Source organism: Neomonachus schauinslandi, chromosome 1 (genome assembly GCF_002201575.2).
Source record: "Neomonachus schauinslandi chromosome 1, ASM220157v2, whole genome shotgun sequence".
Lineage (NCBI taxonomy): Eukaryota > Metazoa > Chordata > Mammalia > Carnivora > Phocidae > Neomonachus > Neomonachus schauinslandi.
In genome coordinates, this window is record NC_058403.1 from 137,921,507 (window position 1) to 137,946,740 (window position 25,234).

General features: G+C 42.5%; 1 protein-coding gene across 4 annotated transcripts in view; it reads left to right on the forward strand.

Moving 5' to 3' along the window:
- Positions 1–25,234, forward strand: part of RARB (retinoic acid receptor beta) — a 385,733-nt gene that overhangs the window by 268,436 nt on the left and 92,063 nt on the right. For all 4 annotated transcript variants that reach the window (XM_021678917.2, XM_021678919.2, XM_021678920.2 and 1 more), the window contains one exon: positions 18,849–18,990. In XM_021678917.2, the coding sequence (XP_021534592.1) occupies positions 18,849–18,990 (142 nt within the window). The remainder of the gene's footprint in view (positions 1–18,848; positions 18,991–25,234) is intronic.

Below are 25,234 nucleotides of genomic sequence, written 5' to 3' on the forward strand. Positions count from 1 at the left end.
TTCTGTGTACCCTTCCAGTTAGACTAATAATAGTCATAATGACAACAGCTCGTATTTGTGAGCATTTATACTGTTTTAGGCTCTCCACTTGTGTTTTCTCCTTTAATCTTCGTAACAACCCCCATGACAGGGAAAACGTTACTATCCCCATTTTAAAGGTAAGGAAACAAGGCACACAGAGGTGTGGCTTGTCTAAGATCACATAATTAATAACAAGAAGAGGCCTTTAATCCAGACTAGCCAGGGCAGGACTGAAGCCTGAAACCACTAGACTACCTCTGCGGTAAGGCTTTGACCCCTCATTTTTCCTGTAGGACCTGGACCAGTGAGGAGGCTGAGCCCACTGCAGCCCACAGAATCATCCCCACTTTCCCTCTATCTCCAAGTGAACGTCTGGCTCGTCAAACGTTTATCTCAGTAGAAATACGATGATGCACCACGTGAGACCAGGCTCACTGCTCTTTGAAATGTCTGGAGTCGCCTCATGGGACTCATGCAGGATTTATTTGATTGAAAGCTTTACTTGGTTTGGCCTTTTAATAATAATCATTTTGGTTTGTAGCTGAGCTAGTAGTCAACAAAAAATTTCAGGCGTCATTGCATTTGGGACCCACTAGACCAGCCCTACCCAATAAAAAATAGAATATGAGCCACAAATACCAGTTAGATATAAAACTTAAAATTTTCTAGTAGCCACATTTTTAAGAAAGTTAAAAGGAACAAGTGAAGTTAATTTCAAGAATACGTTACTAACTCACTCTCCAAAATATTATCAATTTCAACAATTAATATAAAACCAGGGAGAGATTTTACATTATGTTCCACACCTAGTCTTCAAAATTCGCGGTTACTTTTACACCTACAGCCCCTCCCAGTTTGGACCAAACACATTTCGGTGCTCAGTCGCCACATGTCGCTGGTGGCTATGGTATTAGCCAGAACAGCACTGTACCAAAGAGATGTGGAATCACACGCAGTGAGAAAACCCTGAAATGCCAAGTGCAAACAGGAGAGGAGCCACAGGGGAGAAGAGAATTAGGAAAGCATCTGGATACAGTTATAAAGAAGTGATTTTGGGGGACACCTGGGTGGCTCAGTCGGTTAAGCGTCCAACTCTTGATTCGGCTCAGGTCGTGATCTTGAGGTCATTTGAGATCGAGCCCTGCATCGGGCTCTATGCTCAGTGGGGAGTCTGTTTGAGAGTCTCCCTCTCCCTCTGCCCTTCCCTCTGCTCACGCTCTCTCATTCTCTTTCTAGAATAAATAAACCTTTTTTTTTTTTCTTTTTTAGAAAGAAGTGATTCTGGAGGAAGATAATGAGAAACTTTGGGGAAATTTTGCTAATTGGTGGAAAGTCTAGTTGGCAAAAAAAATACGTATATTTGCTCCTCACTGATTTATTTAGGAAAGTTGATTTTTATTCGAAGCTAGGGGAAAAAACTGCACATACCACAGTTGAGGACATCAGATCATGAGAGAGAACTTCAGAAAGAATAATTTGAGGACCAGAGTTATTCCATTTGAGTGACTTAAGCTTCTTGACTTCTAGACAGACCCTCTCAGTTTTCTAGATCAGATGAGCATGATGAGTGTTTAAAATCATATTTCTTCTTTTTCCTGCTGGTAAGAACATGCACCTTCAGCTCTCGTGGTGCTCGCTTTGGGGTCGGATGGTACAAATAAAGCATTGGCTTTCTAGGCCTTGTTTTGGTAGTGTGGGGGAAAAAAACCCCGCAGAGATAAGAGCCAGGGAGACTGGAGGATGTGATTATGAGTAAAACTTCTTTGGATATGTAATGCCAACAGCACAAACTGTTTTCATTCCCCGTGTTAGTTAATGGCTAATCTAGAGATTGTACTGCCGTTTGCTGATAGAGCACAGTTTAAAATATTTTATCATTAATGTGACAGGGAGTTGGATAAAGAAAATGAAGCGTGATTATAAAATGCTAATTATCGTCCTCAAGTGCATATTGGGCACTCTCAAATATTTGCAGCGTAATTTGCTTTATTTATTATTTTGGTTTGGTTATAAATGTTAATTCAATTGCAGATGGTGTGTTGGCAATTTACAGAGCTATAAAGTTATTTGGAAATCCTAATATTTCCTACCAAAATGTTCTGTTGGTGATGGACGAGCTAAATTAAAAAGCCCCTGCTCTTTAGAGTTAAATACATTAATTGGCAAGTAGGCTGCAGGGATTTCCAGACCCGTGCTGGCTACATTAACTCCTTAAAGGAGTCGAGGACATGATGTGTAATTTAGAATGGGCATTTTCTCCATGAGAAAAGGTGGCAGGAGAGAGGTCTTTTTTTTCCTACCACCCTGCTAATGTTTCTCAAGGCTGAGATTTTCTTCATGTTCTGGTTCGTAGGTCTAGACACACGCTTGAAGCCACATTTTTGCTGTACTACACCAGTGGTTTCAGAGACTGTGATGTTGACAGCTGAGGGGTATTTGTGTATGACGGTGTATACGTGTCTGTCCGTGAGTGAGAGCAAGAAACGGAGATGGTGTTTTCTCCAACCTTACAGGTGCCTTAAAAATATACTCCTGTGTGAGGCCAGTGGTTGCCAAACTGACTGCCCACAGGCTACATCTGGTTTGCCACCTGTTTTTGTAGAGCCGAAAGCAAAGAATAATCTTTACATTTTAAAGCTTGGGAAAAAAAAATTTTTAAAAATAAGATATTTTAGGTCGCATGAAAATTCTATGAAATTCAAATTCAGTATTTGTGAATAAAGTTTTCTCAAAACACAAGCAGGCCCATTCACTTATGAATTGTCTGTGGCTGCTTCCACCCTACTGTGGCAGAAACCGTATGAAGAAACTAGGCAGAAACTAGCCTAAAAAGTTTACATCTGGCCCTTTGCAGAAGGAGTCTGCCAATCTCTGGATCAGACTACCTAAGGTGTAATTTATAAAACAAATCCTTAACCTCTGTGTGTGGGTTTGTTTTTGTTTTTGTTTTGTTTTTTTTTTTTTAACTCTCTACAAAATTTATGGTAACATAAGCAATTTGGGGAACAAATAGGTTCAAAACACAACTCTTCATTTTTGAGAGGTGAGAAAGAGATTATAAATACCAGCACTGGCTTCCTCCTTTTGTGGTGATGTTGATCATTCAAAGAAGTGATACTGTATTACTAATGTAAATAATTGTGTGCTTCACATACAGCAATATGCTCAAAGCATTCTCCTTGCCCCCAAAATAAGGATAAAAGTAAAGATTGTTTTCTTTTATTGTCAAATTAAAAGCATAAACTAAGCCATGTTGCTGGATCATTCTATTTGTGTTAACAATTAAGGATTGTACATGGAAGCACAGTACTTTCAGAAAATATGGCTGCCTTATAGAACTCGTTTGGGAAAATGTCATTCTTTACTAAGAAATACTGTGCTTAATTAATTCTTGCTCCTAGGAAGTCAACTTGGGGCACTCATTATGGCCGTAATTGGTGGTATAAATTCTGAGACCCCGGAGGAAAACACATTGCATGGTTAGTGGTCTCTGGCCCTTTGGGTGAGCCTGCAGAGGGGCCAGCCCCATCTCAGCGAGTGACAGCTTCTGGTTTTGATGGCTTCGGGTCTGGCCACACTGATATTAGGTTTAAAGGCTAGTAGTGAGCAGTAAGAAAAGAAATGCAATGACTTGTCCCGGTGTTTTGCATTAAACAGTGTGAGACAACCTTCTGACTTGGAAAAATGTGTTTCTTTGAACTCCGGTTTTTCGTATTAAATTATATTCATTATATGGCCCATCTGGAATCTCCTGCCAGGCCAAAAATCATCTTACAGACATTAGCAAAAGGAAGTTAAATGTAATTTTTTTTAATTGTATACTTTTCATCTCCATTTATTTTTTTCCCTTTTATTGGAGAAACCAGACGGAAAGGAAGGCAGGAACCTCTCCCTCACTCCCATTCCCTTCGGGAACGGAGGCAGAGCATCCCTGGCACTGTACCGCTCATCCACTGACTGGAGGTGATGATGGGGCTGTCTAGATTCCGGGGATAATTGCGGGAAAGGTCAGGAGTTCAACTTGAAGCGCACACCAGATCGGGGTGATGGGGTTTGGAGAGTAAGTGCGGCGTGGTGGCTGACTTTGGGCCCGCACTGATGTGGGTGGTCACCGATATATTTGACGGTGTGGAAGTGCAACTCTCAAACATCACACGTGATGTGGTCCATTTATGTGGGCTGGTATGGACTGTGGTTTTGCTGGGAGTTGTTTGCTGGATTTGGACTCCGTCTGAAAAGGACCCATATTTGGGAGACTTCTGGCTCTCTTCATCTCTTTGCTTCTTACCAAACCAGACACGTCCCGCAAAATGTACAGACCTGAGGCTCATAGTGGGGACATAGGAATGTGTGTTTCCTTGTTTGGACACATGGAAATCTCAACTGTTAGCTCTAGAAGGTAGGTAGAGAACTTCAAATGTGTGAAATGGAACTGTAAGGACAGTTCAGTAGTTTGCTCCAGACGGCCCAAAGCCAGATTCAAGGCAGAGCGTAAACTCGCCCACCACCCTTTGGACTTGCACTTGGGTGCTTGTCTTTTTAGCTATCTGCCGTTCTGGTTGAGGATATTGGACAAACTGAGTCATTTCCCCATCAACCTTCCACCCATCTGTATGAGCAGATATTTACCGAAAGCTGGGTAGGGCACTGGATTTGGTGTGGAGGATACAAAAGCTAAAGAGTGATGATGAGTCTCCAAGCTTAATAAGCTACATCAGAACAATGCTAGTCATTATCTGTATATACTCTACCACTCATCTGGAGATTCACCCAAAGGAATTCCGAGTTGCTGTTGAAGGAATATTTTAAATTCTGATAAGGGTGAGTTACTTTTTGGTAGCATACTAACATATCTAGTACCTGTGGTCATTTTTTTTTTTTAAGATTTATTTATTTATTTGAGAGAGAGAGCAAGGGGAGGGGCAGGGGGAGAGAGACAGAGAGAGAGCGAGAGAAGCAGACTCCCCACTGAGTGTGGAGCCCAACGCCAGGCTCAATCCCATGACCCCGAGATCATGACCTGAGCTGAAACCAAGAATCGGACACCCAACTGACTGAGCCACCCAAGCACCCCTGCCTGTGGTCACTTTTTGATGTAGGCCTTTGGGGATCAAAAGGGAGGAGAAGCATTAGGGCTTATTTTGAATTTCTAGTAATGAATCTTTGTATCCTATGTATGATTTCATTGCAGTCAGGTGCCAATCACAGGTTAGTAATTTTATTACCTAAATATATTTTCATTGCCATGAGTATTTTTTTTTTTAGGACAATGTCTTCAAGCATACCTAGAGATGATCTCATCTGATTTATGTTGCTTTTTACCACATACCTGAGAAGTGGAGGGCAGAGGGCGGAGGAATGCGGGGGTGATCGTCGACCTCCCCCCCGCCCCGTCACTCACACACAATGGGTGCCTTTGTGCCTGGATGCTGGTGTGATGTGCGTGCTGTCATGGACTCCCTCAGCCAGGAGCTTCTTTAAGGAAGCTGGCTCTGTCCTACCCTCGCTCATGTTTGACACGGTAATAGACACACATTACAAACGTAAATAGCAACTCTAGGTTTCCTCTTCCTTCGCAGTGTGTTAGAAGCTACTTCCACTAAATGGGTTACTTTGGCTTTAAATAATAGACCCCATCACTTCTCTGTTCCTCAGCGTGTGACTCGGTTTCACATACCACTCTCCACTTTCAACAAAGCAGATAAGGTATCAACACAATTAAAAGTGAAAAATAATCTGTCCGCTTTGCCGGTAGTGAATGCTTACAGAACACACACTGATACAATAGATTTTAAATAATTTATGTCCGGCACTTTTTTTTTTTTTCTTCAATCTGTAAATGAGGACACCTAATGCGGAATGGCCGGCATGATACTCTATCCTTCCCCTATTAAGATAACAAGATGAGGGGGCAATGATTCAGATCAGCGTATTTTTGGAGCACAGCGCGGATAAAAATTAAAAATTAAAAGAGATGATGCTCTGAAATACTTTGGGTAAGCAAGCTCATAAAAGCCATTAGGAAACCTGAAATTACAAATGAATTCAGACTCTCCTTTTGAGGGCTCCTAAAAACCCTTTCCGTTTTCTTGGCAGGATTCAAACATTACTTTTGTGTCACTGCCTGGTGTTTTCACAAGGTCCGTTCTGATGCCCTCTAAGGTGTAATGTTCAGTCCTGATGTGTCGCTTGCAGCCGTCTTTGGTCTGAACGAAGTAAACTTTAGGTGATGTTAAAAACAAATAGGAATTAGTATGAGATACATTAGGTCTTCCCCCGCATAGATACATTAACTCTCAGATTACCAGGATCATGTGATTCATGGCTGCTTTTGCAGCCCTGAAGGGGTGTTTGGTCCAATCCTGAAGAATTTATCCAGCTTCTGTAACTCCTGTTGGCAGTAAAGGGCATTGCCTCCACAGATCCCTGAGGTCTAGGGACAGTGCTGTCCCACGGAAACAAAACTGCTAAATTGTTTACAAAACGTCATTCAGTCCTTTGGTGGTTAAATGTAGCTTGATCATGATTGATGGAAGCCCAACTCTTTTTCCTACACCTGCCTGTGGCCATCTCCTAATTATTCATTTGAGAAAACTCTGGATAAAAATACCAATCCTGAAAACATGTGTGTTCCAAGGAAGAAGGCCAACCATGTCCAAGGGAATTTTTACTTCTGTTTGATCTAAGGAAAATAATTCCCAAATTCCATGCACAGGCCGATGCTTAGGAAAAGCAAGTTCTTTCAGATGGGTTCAACATAAGCACACCCTCCTAAATTCTCTTTTCTTGTCCTTTTGAAGAAACTGAAGAGGGTAAGTAAAGTTCCAGGGGATGATCATCTGAAGAAAGCAAAAATAGGAGGAAGCACCCCCAAAACTCCCACATGAGCCTCACTGGCCTGGGGGGCCAGATCTGACCCCCCCATCTTCCAGAGCAGGGTACAACATCAGGGACTGCTGTCCATTAGCAAACCCATCCTGGGCAGCAGAGCTTTGTGAAGCCAAATGGGAAGTAGCCACTGAGGAGAGAAATATAATTTTGATACAGGAAATAGAAGAAGAACATCACTCAGGATACATGTTTCTTCTGTCTAAAGCCAGCAATTTTGGAAAATGAAGCTAAGAGTTTAAAAATAAGAGCTCTTTTTGGGAAAATAAAACCGGCCCCCCAACATCCATTAGGCGGCCTTTAATTGAAAACTGGAGAACAATCTAACTAATTGGCAGGTACCTCTTTTATTGCGGGGCCTATTTTTCCCTCTCTCCAGTGTAATCAAAAGACTGCCCCTCTTTTTTATCAACCAAAGTCAGGTATGAAATGGAAACGCAGAGAAATAACACTTAAAAATTGTGTGTATTCTGCCCAATTTTCTCTTATAAAATAGGCACAGAAAGTACAGAAGTTAAGGTCCTCAACACAGCAGTAGCTCCAGAAGTGGATTTTTATATAGCACAGTGCTGAGGTGGAGGCTATAACGTGCTTAATTGCAGACAAGTCCGTGTTGTTTAAAAGAATTTTTACCTTTTACGTTGGGGACCTATTTAATTTCAAATCCAGGCACTGTGCTGACATTATATAGCAACTTTAATTTTAAAGATCAAGAAAGAGGAGCTGTGGGTGAAATTTGAGCGTATTTCTTGCTAATTTGGAAAAAAAAGAAGGGAGGTTGGGATAAATTACGAAGTTAGAATTGCTGTCTGAATTATGATATTGGAGTTTACTATTGAAAATATAACTTCCTCCTTCCTTTTCCTTATACTTAAAGAATTTTGGTGGTGGTTGTATTTGTTGAAGTTAGGGTTCTCTGCTCATCTTTTTCTCCCCTTCCTTCCCACTGAATCTCCATATGATATTTAAAAAGCAAAATAACTTGCAACATGTTACTTTTTAATTATAAAAGTTGCATATGCTCCATCACAAAGATGATTAAGATACCGCCCTCCAAGGATTCCTGCTTCCAGGAAGAAAGAGGTGCAAGGATCGATGTTGTACCAAGAATGTTACAATGGAGTGTGTGCTGGTATGATGGTATGTGATTCACAGGTGCCTGGAGCTATATTGGAGCATGAGTGGGCATGAGCAAGGCAGGGAAAGGACTTTTGAGGCCTAGGGAGCAGCATATGTAAAGGTACAGAGGTGAAAGAGAACACTGTAGGTTTGGGGGACCTGGCTAAGTGTGGGTACACAGAAGGCTCACATTGAGGGCCGGCGGGCTCTAAATGATTTTGCTGATGATGTCATTGTTTAGATGCTGTGGGTTTGGGCTAATACAGCATGTCAGGTCATTGCCTGAAGTCACCACGGCTTTTCCATACAAGGACAGAATGCATTTTGAGAGGTGGAACTTCAGCAGTATTTTCTCAATAAACTGTGAGTAAGATTTTTGCACTGTCTGAGCAGTGTCTGTGGTGAGGAGAAGCAGAAGGCTGCATCTGATAAATGCCCATTATTTTATAGTTGTGAGACTCCTGAAGACCTAACTGTAAATGCCTGATCAGCTTCCCTCCTGCTCCCACATCCTCTGTGATTTCTTCCTTTTCAATTTGGATTCAGGATGTAACCACCTATAACATAAGCAAGAGAGATTCCAGTGAGAAAATCCCAGAATGGCCCTGGATATTAAATTTCCTTGGAAAAAGGGCAACAAATTGTGGACAAGCATTTTTTGTTTTTTTTTCTTTTCTAATTGAGGTCCTTCTTAGCATTATGAAAGAATATAAGTGCATGATGATTATTGGGTTCTGTGAAAGGCTTTTGAATTATGTGATATGCAGAGTTGTCATGGTGATGTACGTTGTCATCAGCGTGTCATGACAGAGCTAAGACCTGGCTTTGTTGATGGTGAAATGTTGCATACCAAACTTCTAAAAGAGATTTAAAAATTTATGCTCCTCTGCAAAGGGTGTAAGCATATTTGAGCATGTTTTGGCTCTGTCTCCTTCTGCTTGCCCCAAGGCCCCCCCTTTCAGTCCAGATGAGATTTGGTAATTCACAAAGCACCTGGGGTCTGCTAACTCCTGGGCTGTAGCTGAGGAGCCATTTTGGTGCATTTTCTCAGTAAAATATTTGAGAACTAGAAAACTTAAAATGCATTGGCTTCTTGCCCAGTTATATTTAGAGTAATCCTGATAATAAATCGGTAACTATGGGTTTCACCGTGGAAGGGGACAAAATAACTGACCCAAGTAATCTAGAAAACAGATGTCTTTAGTTGGTTTAAAGTGAATTCTCTTTTTTATTTTAAGACCAGATTTAAAGAAAGCTATGTGGAGCTCAGTGAAATCATCCATTTCAGACTTTTTTGCTTTCTTAAGATTTTTTCTCCCTACCATATCTCAACTCAAAATCTTGAGAAGAGGGGCAGTGGTCCCCAATATACAGTATTGATAATATTTAACCTGCTGTACAGAAATGCTCTGGGTAACAGATGTACTGCTTGACCTCAGATTCTTCACCTTCTTTCTAATTCACTCTTTATGTCAATGGCTTCCAAGTGGGGGTCAGAGACATCTCGGAGGTATATGAATGAGCTTCTGGGCACCCTCCTGAACTTGCACCTAAATATATATGCTATTTGGGAGGACACTGTATCCAATTCTGAAAAAGTTCTTCGTATTCTTCCTGGTCCTCCCAGCCCCCTCCAAAGTCTCTTACCCATGTGGGAAACAAAGCCCAATAGTGAAACATAAAATGCTTCCCAAATGGTGTTCCTTTCTGGCTCTTCCTAGAGTGGTGGACTTGCTCGGAAGCACCCCAAAGAGATCCTGGCGTAAGTGTGACTGTGGTAGACTTCTATAATTCTGTCTTATTTACAGTCTTAAAACTAGCTTGGAGGTCAACCAGAGAAGGAGATTACCTAAAACTTCCACGTCCTCACAAACGTTAACACTTTGGAAACCTTTAGATAGAGAATAGATGGGATTCTAGAGCCAGGCTAGCTCCTTAATTGGCAGGACCCAATACAAAGTGAAAATGCTGGGCTCTTGTTCAAAAGTTATTCAGAATTTCAAGACTGTGAGAGCAGGGCAGTAACCAAGCACGAGGCCCTTCCGAGAACAGGCCAGCCCTGCCCAGAACAGATCGCTTCACTTGTTGAAAACAGCCAGTTTAACTATCAATGTGGATCTGCCTTATGAAACTCTCTCCCCAAGAATTGTGTTTGGAGGTTATTGGCCCCCAGACCTGTGGATTAGAGTGGAGTTATGATAATCGACCCATAGGATAGCTGATCACTTAAAAAAAATTATTTTATCCAAGGTCATGTTTTTGAAATCTAAAAAGACATGTTTTCACCAAAATTAAAAGACATTTTATCCAACTGATTAATCTCTCCTTACTGTTGGTTTCCAGTTTATATTACCTAGTAGCATTTTTTCCCTGGATCATATTACTCTAAAATAAAGAACACTGTGAATTGAATTTATGGCTCGGTGCCCTTCTTGGGACACTGAAAACTTTGGAAGTTTAGATCGTGATTTTCTGATGTTGTGAGTTCAGGTTCTCGGTTAAGAACTGCCTGTTCATTGGTATTCCTTCCCAGGGAGTTTTAATTAATTGGGGATTAAAAGGATCGAGAGCACTGGCCTCTGGGTCTCTGGAGGTTGAGCTCTCGGGTTCACCTGACAAAGTCCAGGACAATGCCATCATCACCCTCTTCCAGAATGACTGGTTCCCACAGAGGTGATGCTTTTGCTAAATCTGTCGTCATTGCCTTTTTAGCACCATCTTTCTAGACCTCTCCCAAGATAAAGGCTTGCCTTGCTAGCCTAGAGAAGAGTAAACGTGCCAAAGAAGCTTCTGGTCCAAGGAAATTGGAAGGAGACAGGCCTAAAATCTATGGTCAAATTCTAAGCGAAGGGACAGGAGACACTTTCCCAGTTAGCAGGCAAGAGGCACCGTGGAATGATGGACCTTCTAGAAACCAGGGCTACTAAACAGCAGAGCACTCGGGCTTCACTACTGTCACTCATTCATCTTTACTCAATTCCCAACAGTGGGATCTTGTTCTGTCAGGATTTTTTTTTTTTTTTAAAGAAAAAAATAACTCTAAGCCTCTACCCCTTGGGACAACTCAACTTTCTTGTTTGGAATATGAATCTTAGGTGGTTTTCCTTTCCGTGGCCCCGAGTGCGGCCCCCTCCCTAACTCGCTGAGTGGCCTTTGAGTTACATTGGTGCCCACCCTCCCTGCTCAGGAGGAAACTCTGTCATCAAAATAGTAGGCTGTTTTTCTACTTTCTCCCTCCCTCTCACCCATTGTCTTTCAGTGGGGTGAAAAGGTCTTCACTTTTCTCTTTCTCCCCCACAAATCTTGCTATTAATAACTTTTCAGACATTGTCACGCATAGACTTCCACTCACTCTGGAGGGTGTTTTTTGTTTGTTTAAGGCAACGTGTTTCCTGGTCTGAAAACCGTGTTTCCCAAAGTAGCCGTGATGGGATTATTCCATGCTCACCTCCCACTGGCAGCATCTTTGCTTCTGGCTGGAAATGGGAATTGCAGCTCTGTGCTGGCCTGGGGCCGCACTTCACCGGGCCCCAGCCCTGCTGGCCCCGGGGGGAATGACGACCGCGGACAGCTACCTGGTTACCTTCTGAGTGAGATGGAGTGGAAATATTTTCCCTTTCATGACCGAGGGAGAACGACGAAGTAAAACTCCTCACTGTCTCTCTCTTCTTTCACTCTAGAAGGGGAAATTACCCTTTTGAACTTTGCATGGGATAAGAATTAACTCTGCAAAAGCCCAGTGCAAACAGATGTGCTTCCCACGATACTTTTTGGGTGGATTTCTCCTGATCCAGTGCTTTTTATGACTGATATAGTGTCGAGTGGCCGGGTTGTTGTTGTTGTTGTTTTTAAATAAAAGAAATAAGGTTTTTTGGGGTTTCTTTTTTTGGGGGGTTCTTTAAAGATTTTATTTGAGACAGAGAGAGAAAGAGCACAAGCAGGGGGAGCAGCAGGCAGAGGGAGAAGCAGGCTCCCCGCTGAGCAGGGAGCCCCATGTGGGGCTTGATCCCAGGAACCTGGGATCATGACCTGAGCCGAAGGCAGATGCCCAGCCAGCTGAGCCACCCAGGCTCCCCAAGAAATAAGTTTTTACTTAGTGCCTTTCTTCAAACTATCACGACACATGTCACACATGTTGAACCTGATGTAAATGGCTCTAGGCCTAAAAAGCTACTTCCATTCTAAACACTGCACTGTGAATTCTCATAAGTAACTTTATGATTAAATATGAGTCAGCAGATTGCGCTGTTATTTCAGAAATCGAGGATTCTTGGGTTACATTCCTGACCAGACCTAAGGGCAGGTTCAGGGGTATGGGTATTTGTATTCATATCCAAAGCTTACTATCCACTTTAGTATGTGTTAAATCAATGCATGAGGAAATCCGTGATTCAAAGCCTCCTGAACAATCTTGGCAGATTATAATTCTGACCCTAGCCACCTTCTGCACAGAAGAGTGAGTACTTCCCTAGTAAATGCCCGACATGGCCATCTAGATCCTGCCTAGTCTGATTGTCAACCTGCTCTCTCAGCTGCATCTTGCACACACATAGCCCATCATTTACATCTCTGCCAACCCGGACCACAGCCCCTTCCCTGTATGTCCTCACCTGGGATCTTGGCAAAGCTGAGCTGTTCCTTCAGGGAAAGCTTGCCGTTTGAAGCCTTACCTCTTCATTAAAGCTGAAATCTAGCGCCAACTCCCTTCTGACTCCTTTGAATTCTTATGGCCTTTACTCAGTAAATATTTTAAGTGGGCCTACTATGTGCCAGGCACTCTACTGGGCACTTTTTCACTTTCTGCTTCCATTAAAAGTTCTTATCACACTGCGTGGTGGCATCTGCTAGAGTATTCACTTGATTTTATGTTCCTGGTAACATTGAGACAGAGCAGGAACCATGCTTTCTGTATCTTTGTATGCCCCAGGAGAACCCACCACATCCACTCCAGTTAATTGGCATTGGATGAATGAATCAGTACGGGAATGAGTATATATAAAGATGGCCCTTGGAATCATGAGGTTGTCTACCCACAATAGTCTGTATTGTTCAGAGATTCAGAACAGTGTTCTTTCCTATCCGGGAGCCTTTATTTTAAATACAAAATGTGTATTGGAAGTTTTCCAGAAGAGGGCTTTGGAAAGAGGAGGTTTCATCAATAACAAAAGCTACCATTCACTGGGCACTTGCTATGTGCTGGGCATTGGTTTCATACTTTATATGTGTCCCTTACTTAATTGGGTACACTAGATAATCCCATGAAGTGTAGGTGCTTTCCTTATCCCAAATGAGGAAACGGGCCTTCGCGTTAACTCACTTAACGTCCCACAGGTAGTAAGCAGCAGAGTCAGAATTCAGATCCATAGGTACTCGAGCTAACGTCCAGTTCTTAATCGCCAAGCTAGTATCTAAACCAACAAAAAGCACTCTGTTTGGGAGATGGTAGGGAATATTATGTGTGATGACATCTGAAAACCAGAAGTTGAAACATGGTCCACGGAAGGAAAAAAACAAAGTATCAGAGTTAGAGAAATGATTTGAGAATGTTAGAGGAGATAAGGTGGCCGAAGTTACCCTCAGATCAAAACATGAAGCAGGGAGGGCAATGAGGCACTTTTCTCTATGTCTTTGATAGATTTGGGACATAGGACTAGTCTACCAAGGTAATTATGAATTTTAGATATTTAGGGACAGGAGAATATTCAGATTTAAAAGAGATGGTTACCTTTCCTTTTGATCTAGGGGTGTGTCTGCACTGTAGGTAAGAGAGAATTAGGTAGAACAATGGTACCTCGCATCCCCCAGGGGAGACAGAAGTAACCTGAGTAGGCAGTGGGCCTTCTGGGATTAGTGCTAAGACATGTAGCAAATCACTCCAATGCATATGTGGCCTTTGCCACCATAGGAGTATTTTTTTTCTTTTCATTTGCTTGGATCCCAGTTCATTGATAGCAAAAAGTAGAAGAGCATGAGGTAAGAAAGGTTAGAAAAACTGTGGTCAGAAAACACTGGACTCAGTTTGTGGTGCAGATCTATCTTCTTGATTTAAGTAGCTAGAGTGTTAATTGTGTTTCTCACAAACACAGGAGTCCTGATTTACCACCAAAAGTCATAATTAGAGAACTCAAGATTAACCAACAGAAGTTATGATCAACAACAGAAATCATAGCTAGCCAACACGAATCCATGTTAGTGATGCTTAACATGGTTAACCAACAGAAGTCTTGACATGATTACATGTCAAACCAGTGGATCTTCTACTAACTTCTGAGAAATCCGGCTGCTCACTTAAGTACAGACAATATCATCCTCAGGGAATGCATTACTGTGGAGGAATATTTTATGGAATTAAGGTATAGTACATCCAGGATTCTCACTCTGTCTCGGATTAGAGCTGAGGGCATCATCATCTGTTCATTTAACAACTGTTTATTGACTATCTACCATGTAAATTCCCTGTCCCAGTACTGGGGATATTCAGCTAATATGCACCCATACAGTTTTATGAGGTGTTGAAATACTGAAGTACTTCCCTACCATCTGTCGAATAACCATTGCCTCCAGTCTTTCCCTACCCCCACCCAAGTCCACAGTCTTGGTTCCGGGGAAGGCACCTTAAACACTGCTTCGAGGCCACGTGGGAGCCCAACAACCTGCCCACTTTAGTTCTGGGGAAGCTGGCGTCCTGTCCCCGCTTCTCTGTCAGGGCATCAGCAAGGAAGAAGTCACACTTGCTGGTGGTACTGTGACACCCAGTTGTAGAAATCTGTGATACCCATTTGGCTCCCCGGGACTGTGACTGCTGGCCACAGCCTGGCTTTCCCCCATGTTGCCCATATATCCTCCGAAGTGAACAGTACTATTTAATATTTTAAATATTATACTTAAATTGGAATAATATAGAGAGAGAAGCAAATACCAGGGTTACCTAGAAGAGGAAGCATTTATGTGTGCTGGGATCAGTCAGAGAAGGCTTCCTGGATGAGGTGACATACATCTTGAAGACAGAATTTTTCTGGGTTTACTGGGAAAAGGATGTTTCAGGAAAGTGAGAATAAAACTGGGGGGGCGCCTGGGTGGCTCAGTCAGTTAAGCATCCAACTCTTGATTTCTGCTTGGGTCATAATCTCAGAGTTGTGAGATCAAGCCCTGTGTCCGGCTTGCACTGAGCATGGAGCCTGCTTAAGATTCTCTCTTTCCTGCTCCCTCTGCCCCTCCCCCACGGCCTCCCCCCCAACAAAAAAGAATAAAGTTGTGGTGTCAGTAACCCTAGACTAGTCCCCTGCAAATTGCAGTTTTTGCCCGTACAGGTGGAGGACCTGTTCTTCCTTAGTCTTCAAACACCACCCCTTCCTTGCTCACAGAAACTCCTTCATCCTCACTTTCAAGGCATCCCACCTTGTCACTCTCTGGTGTGATGACACACTTGGAATCCCAGAAATGTACATCTGGAAAGGACCTTGGAAATCAGCCACCCAAGCCCCTCACTGAGAAGACGAGAGAGCTTCACCTCCTTGGGCTGAGTTGCCCAAGGCCACATAGTGGTCATGAGGAGGCTGCAATCCAGCCCCTGCACTTCCTCTCCACGGCTCTTCCTCTCCTGTCTCCTACCTCTTCTCTCTCCCTCTTCACCCCCCAGACTGCTCCTCCCAATGGGACCAAATCCTTCCTTTTACACGCTCAGCTTCTCAGGGCTTTCTCCTCCAGATGTGTCTCTGCCCATCCACTTGCTTAAAGGACTATCACCCTTTGGATGCAGCACTTCTAAAGCCCCTTTTTACGTATGAGAAGATTGGGTTGCAGTTTTATTTCTCAAAGCATGAGGCTTCGAATTCTAGGTGGCGCAGGTCCGTGGCTCTCCATCTCACTGAACCACATAATGAGAAGCAATTTCTCTGAATTCCTCAAAGAGAAAGTCTCAAGTCAGTGCCAGTCTGTCTCTAACATTTGCTTAGCTCCCTTTTCAGCGAGAAGTGACACAGTCTGGGGTGCTCAGCCCTTAGCAGATCCAGTATCTAGTGAGAGCGAAATAATATCTGATTATTATTTTGCTTGACTTTTATTTGTGTTATATTTGCCTTTTAATATTGACAGTTAGTGCTGGTTTTCAAATGAAGCCAGAGATTAAAGGTCTTCCTCCATTTTAAGTAATGTTAAAAGGAAGAGTCAACTTAAGTAAAAATACTGAGTTGATAGAATTGAGGTGGCATGGGGCTCCCGTGTCACCCACAGGCACACGTTAGGTCCTCAAAGCCTCAAAGCAGTGGTCTATGAGGAAATAAGGCTTAGATAATAATATCTCACATCTCCTAGGAGGAGGATTTGTAGAATGCAAACCTCTCTTTGGCCTCAGAGGGCTTTTCTGTTTACCCAATCCATGTATAAAAATACCTCCCAGCATATATGTTAGTCAGCAAGTATTCTACCGTGCTGGAAATGATTTACTGAAACTTAGACCTCCTCCTGATATCTAGCCAAAAATCTGATTGGAAAACCAAGAAGACCTATTTAGTTTCTGCCGACACTGTTACTGAAGCAGACTGAGTGGATAACTAATGACATAGAAAGTTCTTTACTTCTCTCTCCTTTCATTTGTATATCATGAGATTGTTTTTCTCCCCGTCTTGGTCACTCACTAAGAATTTGCTGAACTGAATATTTTTGGCTTTTTAATAAATGGAGGAGGTCACCTTTGTCCATACCTCACTGGTTTCACACATGCAGAAAAGACTGGATCTTCCAATGGGTCAGTGTTTCTTGGCAGGAGAGCAGTGCAGTTGCTGTAAATTGAGTTTGTACATCTGGCAGCCAAAAGTGTCCTGTAGGTATATTTTTTGCATGAAAAGATATGTTTGAGGTGACCACTCTGCACAGATTTTCTGTTAGAGGCTCGGAGTATTGGTAACCTGTTATTTTAGATTTGGAGCATATTTGTAGCTCCAGAGGTACCAAAATAAACTGTGTTTTCTTGGAAAATGTGTGTCTGGGATGTGACAGGAGTTGCAACCTTAAACAAGATTTCCAGGCGTTTACAGTTGAACCATGCCAGTAAAAATATGTTTATTTAGACATTAAAATCCTAGGGTGCCCACGTAAACATCCTAAACAATGTGTGAGCTTTCTTTGTTAATGTGCTTTAGCTCTAAATGTTTTTAGTTCTGGTTCCTGGAGCGTTAATGCACTACAGGGAAAGTTGAACTCAGATGGTGAGTCTTATGTGCTGTTTAGCACATTCGGTGGCGTGTTTCTTATATCCAAGAGAATTGTTGCTAATGTAGGTAAAAGTCACATCACAGTTGAGAAGGTAAAGCTCCCTGCTCTTAATACTCCTAGCAATAGAGGAGGTATTTGTCCGGCAATTAGGAGAGAGAAAAGACAGCAGGTATACCCTTCACTCACTGCTCATTCATCTGTGGAGTAACAAGCAGCCCTTGATTATCCATTGTCTGCAAAACCGTGTGGGAGAAATGAGGAGGACAAAGAGGAGAAGGTGGCCACCATGTGCTCATGAGTCTGCAGTCTGCTTTATTTCATCAGCTTTTCACAAAAATTGGGATAAACTGCTGCTTTTGACAAAGTATAATTTTCAGAGAGTTGAGAAGTAACAACTCATTCAAATATTCAGTAAGCACATAGTTGAAGATTTATTGAACTCAAGAATGAGAGAAATAGCAGGATGGCAAAGCTGGTTCAAAGGAGGATTTGAGCAAAATATATAGGTGGCTAGGTAGATTGCTTGGTAGATAACAGTGAAAGGAAGAAAGAATGCTGGGATCAGACTGCAGAGTCAGATACAAAACCGGTTAATGTCCTACAAGGCAATAAAACAATGCTCTTTGGTTATATTTCAGCCAGACAGAAATCTTTGCACCTATCCTTAACAAATAGATTTGTAATTTACCAGCCTTTTACAGTCTTTACGGAGCCTGTGTCCAATCCATCGTAAAGAGTAAGTCAAACAAAGTTACATTTCCCAAGAGTGTCAGATGACTCTTAGGTAAGCTTGTCAAAAAGCTAATGCTGCAGAACAGTGCTGCCCCACAGAACTTTGGGCCATGATGAAGATCTCCCATACATGTGCTGTCCGGTGTGATAGCCACGAGCTATATATGACTCTTGAGCATTTGAAATGTGGCTAGTGCAACTGAGGAATCGATTTTTAAATTTTATTTCATTTTTATTAATTTTTGTTTCGAAAGCTCTGTGTCATTCATGGCTACCAATTTGGACAGCACCACTCCAATGTGCCATTAAGTGGGCAGGCCTTTTTATGCCTTGTTTCCAGCCTTGGATAATATTTGTCTAAACACTCTGTAAATTAAATCATATTTTAGATGTTGTAATGAGCTAAATATGTGGGGAAGAAGTGGAAAAGACTTTCCTGAGAAGACCTCATTCTTCCCTGAATCTTATCATTTCTTTTGCAGATGTGATGCCTCTTATATTGGGTTTCTTGATAGTGGGCTCACCTGAATTTTTCTGGCCAGAAAGGGAGCTGCTTATGAAGTTAAGCCTGTTTGGAGGGAACCCAGCTCCGCATAATGTTCTCCAAGTGAATTAGCTTGGTACTCATTTTTCCTTCAGCAAGATAATAATGGTCATGTCTAGTTTTGATTAAAAGGGGCTTTCTGATTTGAAACAAAGGGAGAGCTGACTATTAATATTTCACAAGGATTTTAAGGCTTAAATAAGTTTAATTTTTCTGCTGCCATCACTTCATGACTCAGACGGAGCAATCAATGCAATGATAAGGCTGGTTTTGATTTCTCATGAAACTTGGTAGTTCTACTTAGTCTTCTCATCTTCTTGCTTGCTTGCAGGGCTTTTTCCGCAGAAGTATTCAGAAGAACATGATTTACACTTGTCACCGAGATAAGAACTGTGTTATTAATAAAGTCACCAGGAATCGATGCCAATACTGTCGACTCCAGAAGTGCTTTGAAGTGGGAATGTCCAAAGAATGTAAGTGGAGGCTCAAAAAACTTTTTTTCTGTCTTTGTCTAATCTATAAATATGATTTGCTCAGCTTCCAAAATCAAGTCGCAGAGGACAGAGTTCACGGAACTCAGACGTGACACTCAGGATAGATTGCCAAGGCTAGGTGTAAACAGAAGGGGTAGGAAAACAGAAGAACTGAGGGGGTTTTCAGATAAAACTGGAGTGGCAGTTGGGGAAAAGGCAGGAGCTGTGTGTTGTGGATGGCGGATCTGTATTCCAGAGTGGTACTAACTCCCCGTGGGCTTCAGGGCCACGAGGATCTCAGGTATATCACACAGCCACTTAGAGACTCCATTTCCCCATCCTGACAGTGGGAACAAGAAGTTTTGCCTGTATCAGTGGGAACAAAATGAGACGAGAGGCATGGATATTAATGGTAGTAATAATCAGCCCTTTTTCAGAGGGAAGGGGGGCATAAAACTTCTGTTGTGGGAGAAATATTTAGAAACTCGGTGCATTGGCATTTTTCCAAACTTGATTTAGGCTTTTTTCCTCCCAGCCACCCCCTCCTCCAAATAATTATACATTTTTTAATGCAAAAGAGAACATTTTAGTAAATTAAAAATTAGCGGTCCGTAAACATCTGATAATGGGGACTTGAAATATACATCATTTAATAAAGACAGTATGTACACTACAAAAAACTTCATTACTTACATTTCTCTCTTTGGTGCTTTCACATGGAGGGGACATGAAAGTGACAAGAAATGGCTTGGCTCGGGCAGGCCTAAGGAAGACGTAGGGTTGTGTGCTGGGGAAGCACTTAATGTGATTGCTGCTGCTTCATTCAGCCCATGACTTGGGGATTTGGTGAAGGCAGACGGTGAGTGAGGCACTGGGCTCGTGGTGTAAGGGGGCTCTGGGGATGCCTGAGACATGGCCCCTGCCCTCTAAAAGTATAAGACAAAAAGCCAGGTACCAGGGAACCTGGATGGCTCAGTCAAGGAATTGACTCTTGATTTAGGCTCAGGTCATGATCTCAGGGTTGTGAGATGGAGCCCTTCATCAGTCTCTGCTCTCAGCGGGGAGTCTGCTTGAGATTCTTTCTCCCTCTTCCTCTGCCCATCCCACCACACCCCTACCCCAGCTCGTGCATGCTCTTTCTTTAAAAAAAAAAAAAAAAAAAAAAAGCCGGGTACTTCAGCCACGATCTTACAGGCTGGTTCAAAGATGCATGTTACAGGACAAAGGCTCTCAGATTTTGGAACTGGGAAATGTGGCCATTGGGTGGTGGGGACACTGAGGAGGGAAAGGTCTCAGAGCCAGCAGCACTGCTCTGAGGGTGCTCAGCTGGTTGACTGGCTTTTTCCTGGAGCAGCTTCTAGAGGATGTTGCCCAGCATCCATTCCATACTTCGCCTTTCCTAAATGTACCCAGGGTTTAATATGCTTTTCCATTTCTTGGGTTTCTATACTTGAGGAAAAAACAGCAGGATTGGGAACAGTTCAGCTGACTCAAGCCGGGCATCCTATTCTTTGTCCCAGCTTGTCATATTCTGTTACTGGTTCATAGCGTGAATTTGTAACCTAGGCCAGTCCAATGAGAATGAATTCAAAACTTGTGCTTAGTATCCGTAAAAGAGAACAAGATAAATTAGACTTGATCAAAATAAGAAATGTCTGCTCTTCAACAGATACTGTGAAATGAATGAAAACACAAGGCACACCCTAAGAAAAAGTATTTACAGATTGCACATCTGATTCAGGACTTGTATCTAGAATATACAAATCTCTGAAAATTCAATAATAAGAAAGCAAATAACCCACTTAAAAAAAAAAACAAAACACTAGTGCCCTTCAAGAATGCCAAGATTATGAGGGGCAAAGATAGACTGAAAGACTATTCCAGATTAAGAGAGACATGCCAGTTATATATAATGCATAATCCAGATTGGATCCTGGGTTGGAGAGAAAAATAGCTATAAAGGACATTATTGGGATAGTGAGTGAAATCTGAACATGGACTGTAGATTATAGCATTGTAATATACTGTTGTATATTATACACTAGGAAATGTGAATTAGATGAAGGGTGTACAGGGGTTCTTTGTACTATTCTTGTAACTTCTGAGCAAATTTGAAATTTTGTCCTAATAAAATGACCCAAACAGAACAAAAAACGCATGCTTAGAATATTGGGACAGTTCCTGATGCATGTGAACAAGGAAGCAAGTAGCCCCAAGTGCCCCTAGTAGCTATCCTCCAACTCCAAGGGAAGTCACCTCTAGGACAAAGCAGGCACTATGGATGGAAGAGTGGAAAGACAGACAGAAGTAGGGCCCCGAATGGCATTATTGAATTGCTACACCAACCGACCCTAAAACCTCTGCCTCCAGCTAATTTTGTTATACTTGCCAAGAGGTGCCAGTTAAAGCAGTTGAAGTTGGGGGCTTGTTCGTATTTAGGGTCCTGATGAACAAGAATGGACTGGGTCATCAGACAGGGAAGCATCCTGCCAATCCCTCCTGGGAGGGTTTTTTTCTTTTTTCTCCAGAAAGTTCTATGTGTGGATGATGGGTCAGTTGACCACATCCCAGCCAGTTCTCTTTGATCCCTCCACACTTTAGAGCTATTGAATTACTTAAAATCAACGAATGTGAAGATACAGAGCTAATATTCACTTAGCCCAGGCCCCCCCAACCCTGCCATTGAAGAGAAAAGCATGGCATTGCCCTGAAATAGCCAGATTTTTTTTATGGGTAAGTGAGACTCACAGGATGATCCCCTGACACTCCATTTTTGGTCTGACATTCTGTAGACATGGCTGTCACACTGCAGTTCTGTGGGAGAATTTTAGTCTAGGCTGAAATTATAAATGAGTAAGCCAGATGTGGACTCAGGGTAAATCAGTACTTTTGCATTTATTTTGTGTGGGCTGGAGACCCATTTCCTGCTTACATTACTTAAAACCCATATCCTGCTGCTCTGTAAAAACTGGCAGCTTGGTTGCCAATTAAAAAAAAATAATGTTTACACCCACAGGAAAACTCTAGTTTCAACCCTCAAGGAACTTATCACCTTAATTAGATTTAAAAATATAGAAATGAGAAGAAAATGGGATCATTATGCCCAAGTATACAAAAATAAATATATTTTCCTTAGAAGGAAATTGAAGGGAAAGGAATAAACACTTGGAGTATAGAGACTGAGGGTCTAATAGGATCTTTTTAAAGTTGAAACGGAAAGAAGCAGGAAAATATGAGAATCAGTAACCAATTATACCACAGTGTTTGCAACTGAAAGGAATCCAAGCATAATAGAGACTCATAGAATGTTAGAACTGAAAAAGGATCTTAGAGATTGATTTTCACTCACCTCTCTCACTTGACATAAAAGCACACTGGGACCCAGAAAGATGAAACTGTCTTCCCAGCAATCCCCAGCTGGCTAAAGACAGAACCAAGATCACAGTTCAGTTCTTCCCTCTTCTTGCCATGCTTTCTCGGCAGTACCAAGATTAGCAAGATTTGCATTCAATTCCTGCTGTAGGTCATGAGGACTCATTAGAATGTGTCAGAACTTTTGGGATGCAAGTGACAGAAAACTCAGCTCAAACTTGGCATAAGCTTAAAACATTGGCACAGGGAACTGGACAGTCCAGAGTAACCCATATGCACCTGAGGGCTTGCCTTCCTCTTCAGGGAATGGTTCCCCTTTGCCTCCCACAGCTGTTTCTTACCGTGTTGGTTTTGTTTCCAGGAAGATTTTATAAATGGCTACTAAAGATGCCACCAACAGCGGCGGCTGAGAGTCTACCTGACACAAAAAGAGGCTCGGGGCCCCGTCATTCCATCAGTGCCCCGGGACCTGGTTCTCATTGGCCTCGTGCGCCCATATAACTGTCCCGCCTTGGGGGTGCTGGAGAGGTAAACCACTGTGATTGGCTAGGTCTGGATCACGTGCCAATCCCTGGAGCCCAGCCCTGGGGTTGATCCCGCCCAAACCAGGTGGGCCAGGTGTGGGAGGAAAGCATCCGTAAGTAGGGAATCGGAAAGACAGAAGGTAAAAATTTACTCCATGCTCAGGAAGACCCGTCAGGTCCCAGGGTGCTGTTCTTATTCTTTGTGCTGTTTAAGGAAAGAAACCTAAGAATCCTATTATAGTAATAGCTAACGTAGCCTAGGTGTTTTCTATAGGCCAGGCACTACTTAACCATTTTTAATACTTTGTCCCATTCGATCCTAACAACAACTCTTGAGATAGATTAGTTATAATCCCTTCCTTCCCCTTTTTTTTGGGCAGATGTGGAAGCTTAGGTACAGAGAGGTTAATTAATTTAGGGTAACACAATTAGTAAGGGGCAGTGCTGGGATTTGGATCCTGGTAGTAATACATACTACATGCCATAAAAAGCATCTTTTACAACTCTGACTTCCCTTTTTGATACTATTGCAAGTGGTTAATTAAACAATAATCATGCTCCTTGTTGCATATCAGAGATGTACCCCCTAGAAAATCATGTACAAATTTAATTTTTATAGCTCAAATTTGGTTTTCAATGTATAAGGGGATTTCCTAGGAAAAGAAATCCTTTAGTGTGGGGGGTCGGAAAAGCATGATTATTTCTTCCTGTTTCTGTTCTGTAAATGCTGGTGGGTATACCTTGTATTTTCCAAGGGCTTTGTAAAACTAGTGGAGGCTTTTTGCAGAGGAATAGCTATTTGTCAAAGCACGGGATCTGAAAGCGGTAGCAGCAAGTGAAAAAAAATCGATTTTCAGCAGCATTCTAAAAGTGGTACAAAAATTTATGAAGAACTTAGGGAGGAGGCAAAGGAAGCAAAATGACTCAAAGTTGAGTGATGAGCTACTGCTGGTGGGGTGGGAGGCTCGGAGCGATGTCAGCAAAGGAAAGTATGTGGCCCTAAAATAAGAAATAAGAGAATAAAGGAAGACATAAAATTTAGGATTGTGAAAGAGATGTCCGGACAAGCTTATGAGACAGATAAACCACTAATTGTCCATGATGGGGAAGGAGAAGGTTTAAGACGATGCCACATAGAGACCGTAGGAGTATATATAGAAAGCCTGACCATGGGCATTTGGGTCAATTACAGGAATCCAAATGAATAGTTCAAATCCTTAATCCAGGGATCAGCAAACTTTCTTAAAACGGTCAAATAAGAAAATATTTTTGGCTTTGTGGGCCGTGTGATCTCTGGTCTGTCACTGTATCCCAGAAGGAACCATAGAAAGTACATAAACAAAGATTGGTTGTGCTCTAATAAAACTTTATTTACAAAAACAAGCAGAGGGCTGGGTTTGGCCCAAAGGCCACACTTTGCCTACTTCTGCTTTAGGTCACTCACCCAGTGGTCAGTGACATATGCCACCTGTGGTTGCTCTGTGATCTCATGCTCAGCTCATCTCCCACTGTCATCTGCTCCTCTCCTACCAATAGGCACCCCCACTTCCAGCCACACTGGGCCATGCTGACCCACGAGCCTCACAGCTCCATGTTTCTCTGGAGGTTGTGCCCTGGAATTGACTGTCTGCTGCCTTCCCTTCAGATGAGCCCCAGGAGCTGGCAGAAATGTCATTTTCTCTGGGAAGCCTCCCTGAACCCCACCCCACACTCCACGCCATTCATTCTTCCCCATGTTCCTATAGCGCTTTGAATATACCCCCATGAGTCACAGACTTGATTACAGTGTGATTCTTCACACACCGCTGAGGCTCCCTGGCTTGACTGATTATAAACTCCTAAAAGGCAAGGCAAGCATCATGTCTTCCTCACCTTGTAGCCCTGAGGTTAGCATGATGCTTTGCTCAGTGAAGTTAGACTGGTCAAGTGGTTAAATGTGACTATTTATTTATTTAAATTTTAAGCGGGCTCTACCACCAACAGGGGACTTGAACTCATGACCCCAGGATCAAGAGTCCAATGCTCCACCAACTGAGCCAGCCAGGTGCCCTTCGATGTTGCTATTTTAAAAGACAACAGCCAAATCCAACATGTCCCTAGCTTTCCTTCCTGAAAAGGTGTCAGGCACAAAGCAGTTCTGGGTATGCATGCCTCAGCCCTTCACTTACCTGCTGTGGGCCCAGAACAAGTTCTGCAGCTTCTTTGGGGTTGTGTTTTCTACCTGGGTAAGAGGAACTTTAATATTGACTGACAGCCTAGGCATGTGAGAACTGATGCTTTTAATCCTGTTTAGACAACAGGGTTTCTCCAATCAGCTTCCTCTTGCCAGTTCTCTCCCCTAGAGGACA